The sequence below is a fragment of the Leucoraja erinacea genome, unplaced genomic scaffold (assembly GCF_028641065.1).
Source record: "Leucoraja erinacea ecotype New England unplaced genomic scaffold, Leri_hhj_1 Leri_156S, whole genome shotgun sequence".
In the NCBI taxonomy this organism is placed as follows: Eukaryota; Metazoa; Chordata; class Chondrichthyes; order Rajiformes; family Rajidae; genus Leucoraja; species Leucoraja erinaceus.
The window spans coordinates 222,501-234,874 of record NW_026575858.1 but is presented as its reverse complement, the minus strand read 5'-3'; the positions used below and the strand labels follow the sequence as shown (position 1 = coordinate 234,874).

Sequence of the window (12,374 nt, the reverse complement as noted above, 5' to 3'; positions counted from 1 at the left end):
ACAGCTCTGAGGGCTAACGGAATCAAGGGATACGGGAAGAAAGCAGGAAGGGGGTACTGATTGAATGGCGGTGCTGGCTCAAGAGGACGAGTGGCCTACTCCTGCACTTATTTTCCATGTTTCGATGTAAAAAGCTGGAGTAACTCAGCGGGTCGGGCAGCATCTCTGGAGAAAAGGAATAGCTGACGTTTCGGGTCGAGACACTTCTTCAGTGTCCGAAACGTCTTCTGTCCATTCCCTCCACAGATGCTGCCTGACATGTTGAGTTCCTCCGGCACTTTGTGTTTTACATCAGGTGGGAACTGACTTGCACTCCAATAATCCTCCCCATTTTACCGCAAAGTCGCCTAATCCAGACTATCTGTCTTTTCTTTTTAGGAATTGATTTATAAAGAATTCTTTTCACAAGGAGATTTGGTGAGTCAACCTCACAAAATGTTTTTTAAATTTCCGGTGCGAGTTAGTATTTCACTGTTTATTCACAAAATCCATACGTGATAGGAGCAGAATTAGGCCATTCGGCCCATTGAGTCTACCCCGCCATTCAATCGTGGCTGACCTACACGTACGGGAGCTACCGTGTTTTGGCGCCGTGATTCGAAGTCCGGTCGGCGCGCGCTCGACGCACTAGAGCAGTTCCCGCCAAACCACGTCCCTCTCCTCTTATCTCCTCGCCCAGCCGTCTCTGTGTCCCGGTGGCGCCTCCTGCTGCCCACCTTGAAGACTGCAGCTGCAGGCATTACCCTGGTTCCCGGCCCCCTGGTTCCCCACACTCCCACCACCCCCCCACCCCCCCCACCCCCCCCCCCCCCCCCCGCCCCCGCCCCGGTTACGCCGAAATGCCTTCTACAAGGTCATGTGATAGGAGCAGAATTAGGCCATTCGGCCCATCAAGTTCACTCCGCCATTCATTCATGGCTGATGTATCTCTCCCTCCTAACCCCATTCTCCTGCCTTCTCCCCATAATCCCTGACACCCGTACTAATCAAGAATCTGTCTATCTCCGCCTTAAAAATATCCACTGACTTGGCCTCCACAGCCTTCTATGGCAATGAATTCCACAGATTCACCACCCTGACTAAAGAAATTCCTCCTCGTCTCCTTCCTAAAGGAACGTCCTTTAATTCTGAGGCTGTGCCCTCTGGTCCTAGACTCTCCCACTAGTGGAAACATCCTCTCCACATCCACTCTATCCAGGCCTTTCATTATTCTGTAGGTTTCAATGAGGTCTTCCCCTCATCCTTCTAAACTCCAGCGAGTACAGGCCCAGTGCCGACAAACGCTCATCCCAACCTTTAACCCGTGGGTTCTCCATCTTCCACCAGGAAAAGGCGATGGGGAACCGTCCGATTGATATGATGGATCGTGATAAGGCTTTTGTTCCCGATCTCCAAATCAACTTCATGGAACATATTTGCATTCCAACCTACAAGTAAGTGGGCAGTGGGAGAGTGGATGGATGGATGGATGGATGGATGGATGGATGGATGGATGGATAGATGGATGGATGGATAGATGGATGGATGGATAGATAGATAGATAGATAGATAGATAGATAGATAGATAGATAGATAGATAGATAGATAGATAGATAGATAGATAGATAGATAGATAGATAGATAGTTTATTGTCACATGTGAGAAGTCACAGTGAAATTCTTTAGTTTAGTTTAGAGATACAGCACGGAAATAGAACTTTGTCAATTGCAAGAATGTTCTTCAAATTAGGGGACCAAAACTGCGCACAATACCCCAGGTACTACATTTAACTAGACAAAAAATAATAAAAAGACAGACAGGCTGTCGGGGCCACTGCAACGTGAGTTACGCCACCGCAGAAACTTTTCCCTAGTCTATATTTCCTGCCTAATGTGGATTTCCTTCAGTCACCCCAGATCCTCTGGCCACCACTATATCAGGAAGATTGTTTGTGTCCTCCTTAGTGAAGACAGATCCAAAGTACCTGTTCAACTCATCTGCCATTTCCTTGTTCCCCATAATAAATTCACCTGTTTCTGTCTTCAAGGGTCCAACTTTGGTCTTAACTATTTTTTTCCTCTTCACATACCTAAAGAAGCTTTTACTGTCCTGCTTTATATTCTTGGCTAGCTTACCCTCGTACCTCATCTTGTCTCCCCGTATTGTCTTTTTGGTTATCTTCTGTTGTTCTTTAAACATTACCCAATCCTCTTGCTTCCCGCTCATCTTTGCTACGTTGTACTTCTTCGCTTTAATGTTTATACTGACCCTGACGTCCCTTGTCAGCCACGGTCGACCCGTTACTCCCCTTGGAATCTTTCTTCCACTTTGGAACAAACTGATCCTGCACCTTGAGTATTATTCCCAGAAATACCTGCCATTGTTGTTCCACTGTCATCCCTGCTAGTGTATCTTTCCAGTCAACTTTGGCCAGCTCCTCCCTCATGGCCCCATAGTCCCCTTTATACAACTGTAACACCTCCGATCTACCCTTCTCCCTCTCCAATTGTAGATTTTACTTCGGAGTCACGTGAGTGACTACGTGAAGACCCCGTCCAGCACGCATGCGCGTAATATCATCCTCACATTGCGCAAATGACAGGCTGTTGGAGGTCGGAACCCCAGCGCCACCCAGCTCCCTTCTCCAGGGACCGCCGAGGAGGGGGAGGAGGGGGGAGGGGGTAGGGAATCCCGGCTGCGAATCGCGGGGATATCCGAAGCCGACCACAGAGTCGCGGGGAAACCTGTTTACTAAGCCACGCCGGCTCAGGGGAAGCCCCAAACCTAGGGAGCATTAAAAGGGGGAACTCCCGGCTCCCGACACTGCAAGGATCCCTGCTACAAGGTTCCATAGATGCTGCTGCACCCGCTGAGTTTCGCCAGCATTTTAGGTCCCAACTACAAGGGCCGTGGGGAATGCCGACCGCAGGGTGAAGCCTGGCTTGGGGGGAGCACGGAACATCAGAAGCCTGCAGGTAACCTGCCTTCCAGGACCAGGGGAAGACTGCGGGTAACCCGGTCTCCACAACCGCGGGGAATACCGCGGGTACCCGACTTCGGAGACCGCGGGAAAACCGCAGGAACCCGACGTTGGAGGCCACGGGAAAACCACAGGTAAACCGACTTCAGAGACCACGGGAAAACCACGGGTAACCCAGCTTCAGGGACAATGGGAAGTCCACAAATAACCCAGCTTCAAGGACCGCGGGAAGGCTGGGGCGTGGACCGTGGGAAAACCGCGGATAACTTAGTTCCAGGGACCGCGGGAAGACTGCGGATAACCCAGCCTCGGGGGCCATGGGAAGACTGCGGATAACCCAGCTACGGGGACCGTGGAATACCACGGGCAGAACCGTGCTTGGGGGAAACCTCAGCTACGGGAACCGTGCAAAAGCTGCGGGTAGATCCGTGCTTGGGGGAAACCTCAGCCACGGGGACCGTGTGGAAGACACGGGTAGATCCGTGCATGGGGGACACCCCAGCTACAGGGACCGTGTGGAAGACAGAAGAGCGGGTAGTCAGCGGCGAATTCAGACTCTGGCTGCCTGAGGAGCGTAAGAGCTAAAACAGGAGACTGAAAGGCCTAGACTGAAGTCAGGCCAGGGGGGTCCCCTCCGACTTGGGTTCGTCTTCCGACGTTTTACCCATCCTAATTGACCAGGGAGGGCCATATCAGCGCAGGTCTCCTCGAGAGCCTGTCGCAGCACCTTTTTCAGGGCTGCCTACAAAACTCCCTTCTGCAAAGGTGAGTGCGAGAAGTCAGTTGGCAACTGACTCTGAATCCGAAGCATGTCCGAGGAACAGGTGCCGGCTGGGAGTTACCATGCACCTGGAAAGACATGGGTCCACATACACCAGCAGCCCTACGCTCCAATCAAGGATGGAAATCGAACCCACATCGGGGGCCTTTTGGGCTTACCATAAAGCCACCGGTAGCCGTGACGGTACGTGGGCCTGGTTCTTTCCGAAGCATGGGGTTGTGGACCATTTACAAGAAGGTTGGATGAGTTTAGTTTAAACTGCACAGTACAAGCGAGACAGTCTCGGAATATGGCTGGAGTTGCCTCTTTAGGCAGGCTCGCTATTATGACAAATGAGGCCTGTTTATTATCAACAAGCCCAACTCGCATGTGCAGTATAGACATTGAAACTTCGTGACTATTAATTCCCATGGGGTCAGCTTCATTCACAGGGCACCGGAGATATCTGAAATTTAACTGGATGGGCAATGATACAGTTAAAACATTGCAAAATAGGCTAACTTCAGTTCCCAGGTTATTTACAAAATGAGTGCTTCGGCTGCTCAGAGTTTTTAAAGATATTGTTAAGAACTATCTGGATGAGATTAAATGCTGTATTTTGCTAAATTAGCTGTATCAGCCACAAAACCCATTTAAGAAATTGGGTTCTCATCTGTCCAGATAAATTTAAGTTGATACCAACTGAATTTATTGATGATTGGGATTACCTTTAACTCTATTTAATCGCCTGGGACTCCGCCCTGAGGTATGGGATTGGAATTAATTGAAGCCCGTAACAATACTGATCAAGCAACCTTCTGTTCATCAAGTATAATTAGCTTACAGCTGTGCTATTTAGGCCTTTGCACAATCAGAACTATACAGCATGCAAAATAAGTAAGCACTCAAGTACCATGTGGTCATTGTTACCAGCTCTATGCTATTCCACTAAATCAGTAAATCTTTAATTAAATTACAAACTGATGCTATTGTTCAGGATGAGAAATTGCTCATGCCATCTAGGTACAGATGTGGATGGGAGAGTTACCAATTCCTCAGTTACATGGTATCAACTACCTATAGACACTGGGTGCATTCTGGGGATTAAAGGTTTATGCGAATATGCCTATCTGCATGCTCTAGTCCAAGTTGATACACTTCAGTGGTGGCAAATGTCTGTTTACATTGGTGCAAACAAGTCAAAAGATCCGGTGATAGTTTACCCTAACCTCATTACGGTACACAATATGGGTGTTAGATCACAAAGTATTAAAATACATTGTGAACATTAAAGACCAAGAAACTTGCATCCAGGCTCAATCACCAGTGGAAATCACCAGGGCGACAGATAGCACAATGGGCTAAGAGTTCGGCTGGCGACTGGAAGGTAGCCGGTTCAAATCCCGCTTGGAGTGCATACTGTCGTTGTGTCCTTGGGCAAGACACTTCACCCACCTTTGCCTGTAATGGAATGTAATTACGGCGGCAGGCACGGGCACACCGCGACGCCCTGTGTCTCCCTTTCAAGGGAGATGCTAAAAATGCATTTCGTTGTCTCTGTACTGTACACTGACAATGACAATAAATTGAATCATTTCATTTTTTTTTCAAAATGTGTGGCATATCGGTAGTGTTGGTTACATTCTAGCTACACTAAGGAGGAATGTTCTTTTATGTTTTCCTCCGTTTCTGCCTCAACAGGCGGGTTTGCAAAATTCAGCAAGTTCCCGCCTCAGGCATTTTTATAGTGCCTGCCGGGCTTAGCCAGCCATGGTTCCCACTGATGTGGGGAATGAAAGAACCATATATGGTTATTCTAGACACAAGCATTGGTCTAGCCGTGACGCAGGAAACCGTCCTCAGCATGATATAATCAATTCTTTGTATTACAGAGACTGAGAAGACAGTTCCTGCATCTGGGGTTATTAAACCAACCATGAACGTGCTCACTGCAGATGCAGGGATAGCACCAAAAAATATCAATATTTCCTCATAAGGAGGGGAGGAATTAGTTTTACAATTATATTACATATTCGGCACGGATGACTGACGTCTTGTAGTTCAGGCTCATATGAGGGCTTGACAAATCATGATGTCTAAAGTGCCATCTACCATACCTAAGTGCTTCATCATACTGGCTGAGAGGAGTAGAATCCACTCTGGGGGGTCACCCTCTGAGTTCTAGATTATGAAGCAAATCTGCAACTCGAAAACTCCCAGGCCTAGGGACGCAGAGATATGGGGCATTAACGTTGTGCTAGTCGCTTCGCTGAAGGGCTCCAGCTACATCCCTGTCCTTGGGCTAACTCACTTATAAGTGGTTACGCTCATTGCCCTGCATGCAGCACTACGGGTCTAGTAATTACATAAATGTTGACTGGATAGGATAATTATATCTGCAGACTAAATAACACTTATGTTATGACTTAGTCAAGCAGTATAGACCATGGGCACCAGATCTCAAACTAGATGTTCACATACACCATGAACCTTCGATTGTGTATGGTCACACATCTACAACAGAATGTTCGATCACTAGAGCCTAGAGACTCTGAACTTGCAATATTGTTAGTTACATCTAGTCTCAAAAGAAGGTATCACTACAGACCATCTTCAGGTGGTTATGGGTCTGGCTTATACAGGAGTAAATACTGACATTTCAAATCACTCCACCAAGGCTGTAACAACCGGGTAAGGGAGGTTACTATTGTCATTATTCATGTATGAACATGATAACATACTTCCTCCCCTGGTCAACTAAGGCAGTGAGTGAAACATGGACTCGTTCCACGGCATGAAATCACAGATCTTTAAAATCTTCACGTAGTCACTCACGTGACTCCGAAATAAAATAGTAAGATTAAACGAGAACTTACCAGTTTGAAGTTTGTTCTTTATTTTATGAGGAGTTACGATGAGGGATTACGTGCCCTCCGCTCCCGCCCTCTATCATAAAGGTCAACTGGTATCCTAGTTCTTCTTATCTTACTATGTTTATTTCACCTACTGTTGTCTGTGACTTCACACCGCTGCTTTGAAGTATGTCGCGCATGCGTGCTGGACAGGGTCTTCACGTAATCCCTCATCGTAACTCCTCATAAAAAATAAAGATCAAACTTCAAACTGGTAAGTTCTCGTTTAATCTTACGATTAAACCTGACCATGTTATGGTCACTGCCTCCTAATGGCTCATTAACCTCGGGGTCCTTTATCAAATTCGGTTCATTACACAACACTAAATCCAGAATTGCCTTCTCCCTGGTAGGCTCCAATACAAGCTGTTCTAAGAATCCATCATGAAGGCACTCTCCAGTCCATTTCTTGGGGTCCAGTACCAACCTGATTTTCCCAGTCTACCTGCATGTTGAAATCTCCCATAACAACCACAGCATTACTTTTGCTACATGACAATTTTAACTTCTGATTCAACTTGCACCCTATATCCAGGCTACTGTTTGGGGGCCTGTAGATAAGTCCCATTAGGGTAATTTTATCTTCACAATTCCTTAGTTCAATCCAAACTCACTCCACATCTCCTGTTTCAATGCTACCCCTTGCAAGGGACTGAATTTCATTCCTCACCAACAGAGCTACCCCACCCCTTCTGACCACCTGTCTGTCTTTTCGATAGGAGGTATACCCTTGAACATTCAGGGTGGAAACAGGCCCTTCGGCCCACACCGACCAACATGCTCCATCTACACTAGTCCCACCAGCCTGCGCTTGGTCCATATCCCTCCAAACCTGTCCTATCCATGTACCTGTCTAACTGTTTCTTAAACGTTGAGATGGTCCCAGCCTCAACTACCTCTTCTGGCAGCTCGTTCCATACACCCACCACACTCTGTGTGGAAAAGTTACGATATCATAGAACTTTATTGATCCCAGGAGGGAAATTGATCTGCCAACTGTAATAAAAACACAAGATACGTGAAACATGAGATTAAAGTGACGAGTGGATGTGCAAAGATTGGGGGGGGGGGGGGCGGAGGGAGATTAAGGGACAGGATTGGGAGGGGGGGGGGGGGGGAGTCAGTCTCCGTCTTCCCCACGACAGACGGGGGTGGGGTTCTACAGTTTGATAGCCACCGGGAAGAAGGATCTCCTGTGGCGTTCTCTGCTGCATCTTGGAGGAACCAGTCTGTTGATTCCTTGAACGGGGTACTGATTGTGGATGATCAGCCATGATCACATTGAATGGCGGTGCTGGCTCGACGGGCCAAATGGCCGCCCCCTGCACCTCTTGTCTATGTTGCTGAAGGTGCTCCTCAGGTTGACCAGTGTGTTAACCACAGAGGGAGGGGAGGTGAGCTGTATGGTCCAGGATGCTCCGCAGTTTGAGGAGCTTCCCCCTCTCCAAGACCAACCTCCCAGTGAATCCGACTCCAACTCCAGCCCCCAGGACGGAGCCGGCCTTCCTGATGGCTCAGATTCCCATTTAATCTTTTCCCCCTTCACCTTCAACCTATGTCCTCTGGTCCTAAGCCTTGTGAGAAGTGGTAGACTCTCCCGCTGTCTCTAACCTGAACGGCACGGTGGCGCAGCGGTAGAGTTGCTGCCTTACAGCGCTTGCTGCGCCGGAGACCCGGGTTCGATCCCGAGTATGGGTGCTGTCTATACGGAGTTTGCACGTTCTCCCCGTGGGTTTTCTCCGAGATCTTCGGTTTCCTCCCACACTCCAAAAGACGTGCAGGTTTGTAGGTTAATTGGCTTCAGTAAAAATTGTAAAATTGTCCCCAGTGTGAGATTCCAATTAAATAGACAATAGCCAATAGGTGCAGGAGTAGGCCATTCGGCCCATCGAGCCGGCAGCGCCATTCAATGTGATCATGGCTGATCTTCCACAATCAGTACCCCGTTCCTGCCTTCTCCCCATATCCCCTGACTCCGATATCTTTAAGAGCACTATCCAGCTCTCTCTTGAAAGTATCCAGAGAACTGGCCTCCACCGCCCTCTGAGGCAGAGAATTCCACACTCACCACTCTCTGTGAGAAAAAGTGTTTCTTCATCTCCGTTCTAAATGGCTTACCCCTTAATCTTAAACTGTGGCACCTGGTTCTGGACTCCCCCAACATCGGGAACATGTTTCCTGCCTCTAGCGTGTCCAAACCCTTAAATATCTTATATATTTCAATAAGATACCCTCTCATCCTTCTAAACTCCAGAGTGTACAAGCCCAGCCGCTCCATTCTCTCCGCATATGACAGTCCCGCCATCCCGGGAATTAACCTGGTGAACCTGCGCTGAACTCCCTAGAAGGGGATTTTAAAGATAAGGATATGGGGAGAAGGCAGGAACGGGGTACAGATTGGAGATGATCAGCCATGATCACATTGAATGGTGGGTCGAAGGTCCGAATGGCCTACTCCTGCACCTATTGCCTATTGTCAATAGCAAGAATGTCCTTCCTCAAATTTGGAGACCAAAACTGCACACAATACTCCAGGTGTGGTCTCACTAGGGCCCTGTACAACTGCAGAAGGACCTCTTTGCTCCTGTACGCCTATACTAAATCTTTTCCCCCTTCACCTTAAACCGATGTCCTCTGGTCCTGAGCCTCGTGGGAAGTGGTAGAATCTCCCGCCGTCTCTGGCCTGAAATAAACTAAAGGGCCTGTCCCACTTGGTGGGTTTTTTTCGGCAACTGCCAGCATCATTTACTGACGTATCAGGTCGTGATGACGTGTTGACGCGATGACGTAATGACGCGCTGTGTTTTTTTCAAGTCTCGCGACATTTTTTTTGTCGCCGCTGGATTTTGAAACGTTCGAAATTTTTGGTGACCCCGACGAGCGGTCTTAAAGTCTTCTTCTTCTTCTTCTTCTTCTTCTTCTCCTTCTCAGTCTGTTGAACGACATCTTCCCGAAAGCGGCGCTGCCCTGCCTGCAAGTGAAGTCGAACCACGAAGAATGGCGGCGTGTGGCGCCACAGTTCACCTTCACCGGCCTTCCGAGCAGCGGCAACCTGGACTTTCTCATGAAACCCGAAATCACCGACTCGCCCGCCGCTGCCCCCTGTTGCCCCCGCCACCCCCCCCCCCCCTGTCCCCACCCCCCTGCCACCATCACCCCTACTGCGCCTCACCCTCCCCCCCACTGTCACCCCTACTGCGCTCACCTCCCCCGCTGCCACTGTCACCCCTACTGCGCTCACCTCCCCCGCTGCCACCGTCACCCCTACTGCGCTCACCTCCCCCGCTGCCACCGTCACCCCTACTGCGCTCACCTCCCCCGCTGCCACCGTCACCCCTACTGTCCCCACCTCCCCCACGACGTCCACCGTGGGCGCCGACGTCTCGCCGAAAGAATAGTAATTATTTTTATCGCAGTTTTAACGGAACCAAAAAAAAAAAAATGCAAAAAAAAAATAATGGAAGCATCTTATATTGGCAAAAGCATTGGGCATCGTTAAATGTGATTTTTCTAGGAGCCTCGTTTGTTACTTCTCATCTCTCGCTCTCGCTCTCTCTCTCTCTCTCTCTCTCTCTCTCTCTCTCTCTCTCTCTGTGTAGGAAAGAACCAAAGATAAGAGACAAAGTGCTGGAGTAACTCAGCGGGACAGGCGGCGGGCGTCTCTGGGGGGAAAAGGAATGGGTGACGTTTTCCAGTCACCACCCGCCTCCTTCAGTTGGTTCCCCAACTGAAACGCCACCGGTCCCACAGACTCACCACTCTCTGTGTGCGGAGAAGTTTTCCCTCATCTCCGTTCTAGTCCAGAACCAGGGGCCACAGGTTAAGAGTAAGGGGTAGAACGGAGATGAGGAAACTCTTTGTTTTTCTCACAGAGAGTTGTGAGTCTGTGGAATTCTCTGCCGCAGAGGGCGGTGGAGGCCGGTTCTCTGGATGCTTTCAAGAAAGAGCTAGATAGGGCTCTTAAAAATAGTGGGGTCAGGGGATATGAAGAGAAGGCAGGAACGGGCGACTGATTGTGGATGGTCCGCCAATATACAATAGCAGGAGTAGGCCATTCGGCCCTTCGAGCCAGCATCGCCATTCAATGTGATCATGGCTGATCATCTCCAATCAGTACCTCGTTCCTGCCTTCTCCCCATATCCCCTGGCTCCGCTATCTTTAAAGGCCCTATCTAGCTCTCTCTCTAATGATCACATTGAATGGCGGTGCTGGCTCGAAAGGCCGAACGGCCTACTCCTGCACCTATTGTCTATTGTCTCCAGAGATGTGCGGGAAGGAACCGCAGATGTCGGCTTACACCGAAGGTAGACGCAAAATGCTGGAGTAACTCAGTGGGACAGGCAGCGTTTCGGGAGAGAAGGAATGGGTGACGTTTCGGGTCGGGACCCTTCTTTAGACTGAGAGTCGGGGGAGAGGGAGATATGGAAGGGTAAGGTGTGAAAATGGGAGATCAAAGGGGACGAAGGTCAAAATAAATGTAGAATAGATCATTGTTAGCTTGGGGAACGAGGACTACAAAGATAACATTTCATCAGGACTAATGGGAGAACTGGGAAAGGGGAGGGGATGGAGAGAGAGGGAAAGCAGGGACTAACTGAAATTGGAGAAGTCAATGTTCATACCGCTGGGGTGTAAACTACCCAAGCAAAATATGAGGTTCAGCTCCTCCAATCTGCGCTGGGCCTCACTTTGGCCATGGAGGAGGCCCAGGACAGAAAGGTCGGATTGGGAATGGGAGGGGGAGTTGAAGTGTTTGGCAACCGGGAGATCAACTGCTATGAAGCGAAGGAATAGGTGGCGTTTCAGACTGAAGAAAGGTCTCGACCCGAAACGTCACCTATTCCTTCGCTCCATAGATGCTGCCCAAGCGAAATAAGAGGTGCTGTTCCTCCAATTAGCGTTGGTGATCGAGATGCTGCCCGACCCTCTGAGCTACTCCAGCACTTTGTCACGGTTGGGGTTTCTTATGCATTTCACCGGCTGGGCCCTCCATTGACGTTCTCCTGAAACATGGCCACCAGATGGACCCTGGACAACCCGCCCGGGGAGTCGCTAGTTGAGAGGCAGGGTGACGCCTCAGCTTACTCGCTGACGGGTCGGGGAATAGGGTCGGGAGTGCCGGTGTTCCCGGGAGTCGGATTTGGAGATCGGATAAGCTGAGGGCGAGCGCAAGGGAAGGCAATGGGCGACTCGGAGGTGTGCAAGGTTCTAGAGAGAGAGATGGGGAGAGGAGAGAGAGAGAGAGAGAGGGAAAGAGAGAGAGAGAGAGAGAAAGAGAAAGAGAGAGAGAGAGAGGGAGAGAGAGAGGAGGGAGAGGGAGAGAGAGAGAGAGAGAGGTAAAGAGAGAGAGAGAGAGAGAGAGATAGAGAGAGAGCAAGGCAGATAGAGAGAGAGAGAGAAGAAAGAGGGAGCGAGAGAGAGAGCAAGGGAGAGAGAGGGAGGAAGAGAGAGAGGGACAAAGAGAGAGAGCAAGGGAGAGAGTGAGTGTGAGGGAGAGAGAGTGAGAGAGACACTCAGAGAGCGAGGGACAGAGGGAGAGAGAGAGACAGAGAGACAGAGCAAGTGAGAGGGAGATGGACAGAGAGAGGGGGAGGCAGAGAGAGGGAGAGAGAGAAGAGAGAGAGAGAGGGAAAGAGGAGAGACAGAGCGAGAGAGACAGAGAGAGAGAGACAGAGAGAAAGGAAGAGAGGGAAGAGAGAGACAGAGAAAGAGAGAGAGACCCTGGGGAGGTCTATGTTCAAC

General features: G+C 49.6%; 1 protein-coding gene across 1 annotated transcript in view; it reads left to right on the top strand.

Annotated features, from left to right (window-relative positions):
* Positions 1-11,792, top strand: part of LOC129715980 (cGMP-dependent 3',5'-cyclic phosphodiesterase-like) — a 31,956-nt gene extending 20,164 nt beyond the window's left edge. Inside the window, exons 6-9 of the mRNA XM_055665866.1 lie at positions 379-417; positions 1,327-1,433; positions 9,563-9,796; positions 11,654-11,792. Of these exons, the coding sequence (XP_055521841.1) occupies positions 379-417; positions 1,327-1,433; positions 9,563-9,796; positions 11,654-11,792 (519 nt within the window). The remainder of the gene's footprint in view (positions 1-378; positions 418-1,326; positions 1,434-9,562; positions 9,797-11,653) is intronic.
* The last annotated feature ends 582 nt before the right edge of the window (positions 11,793-12,374 follow it).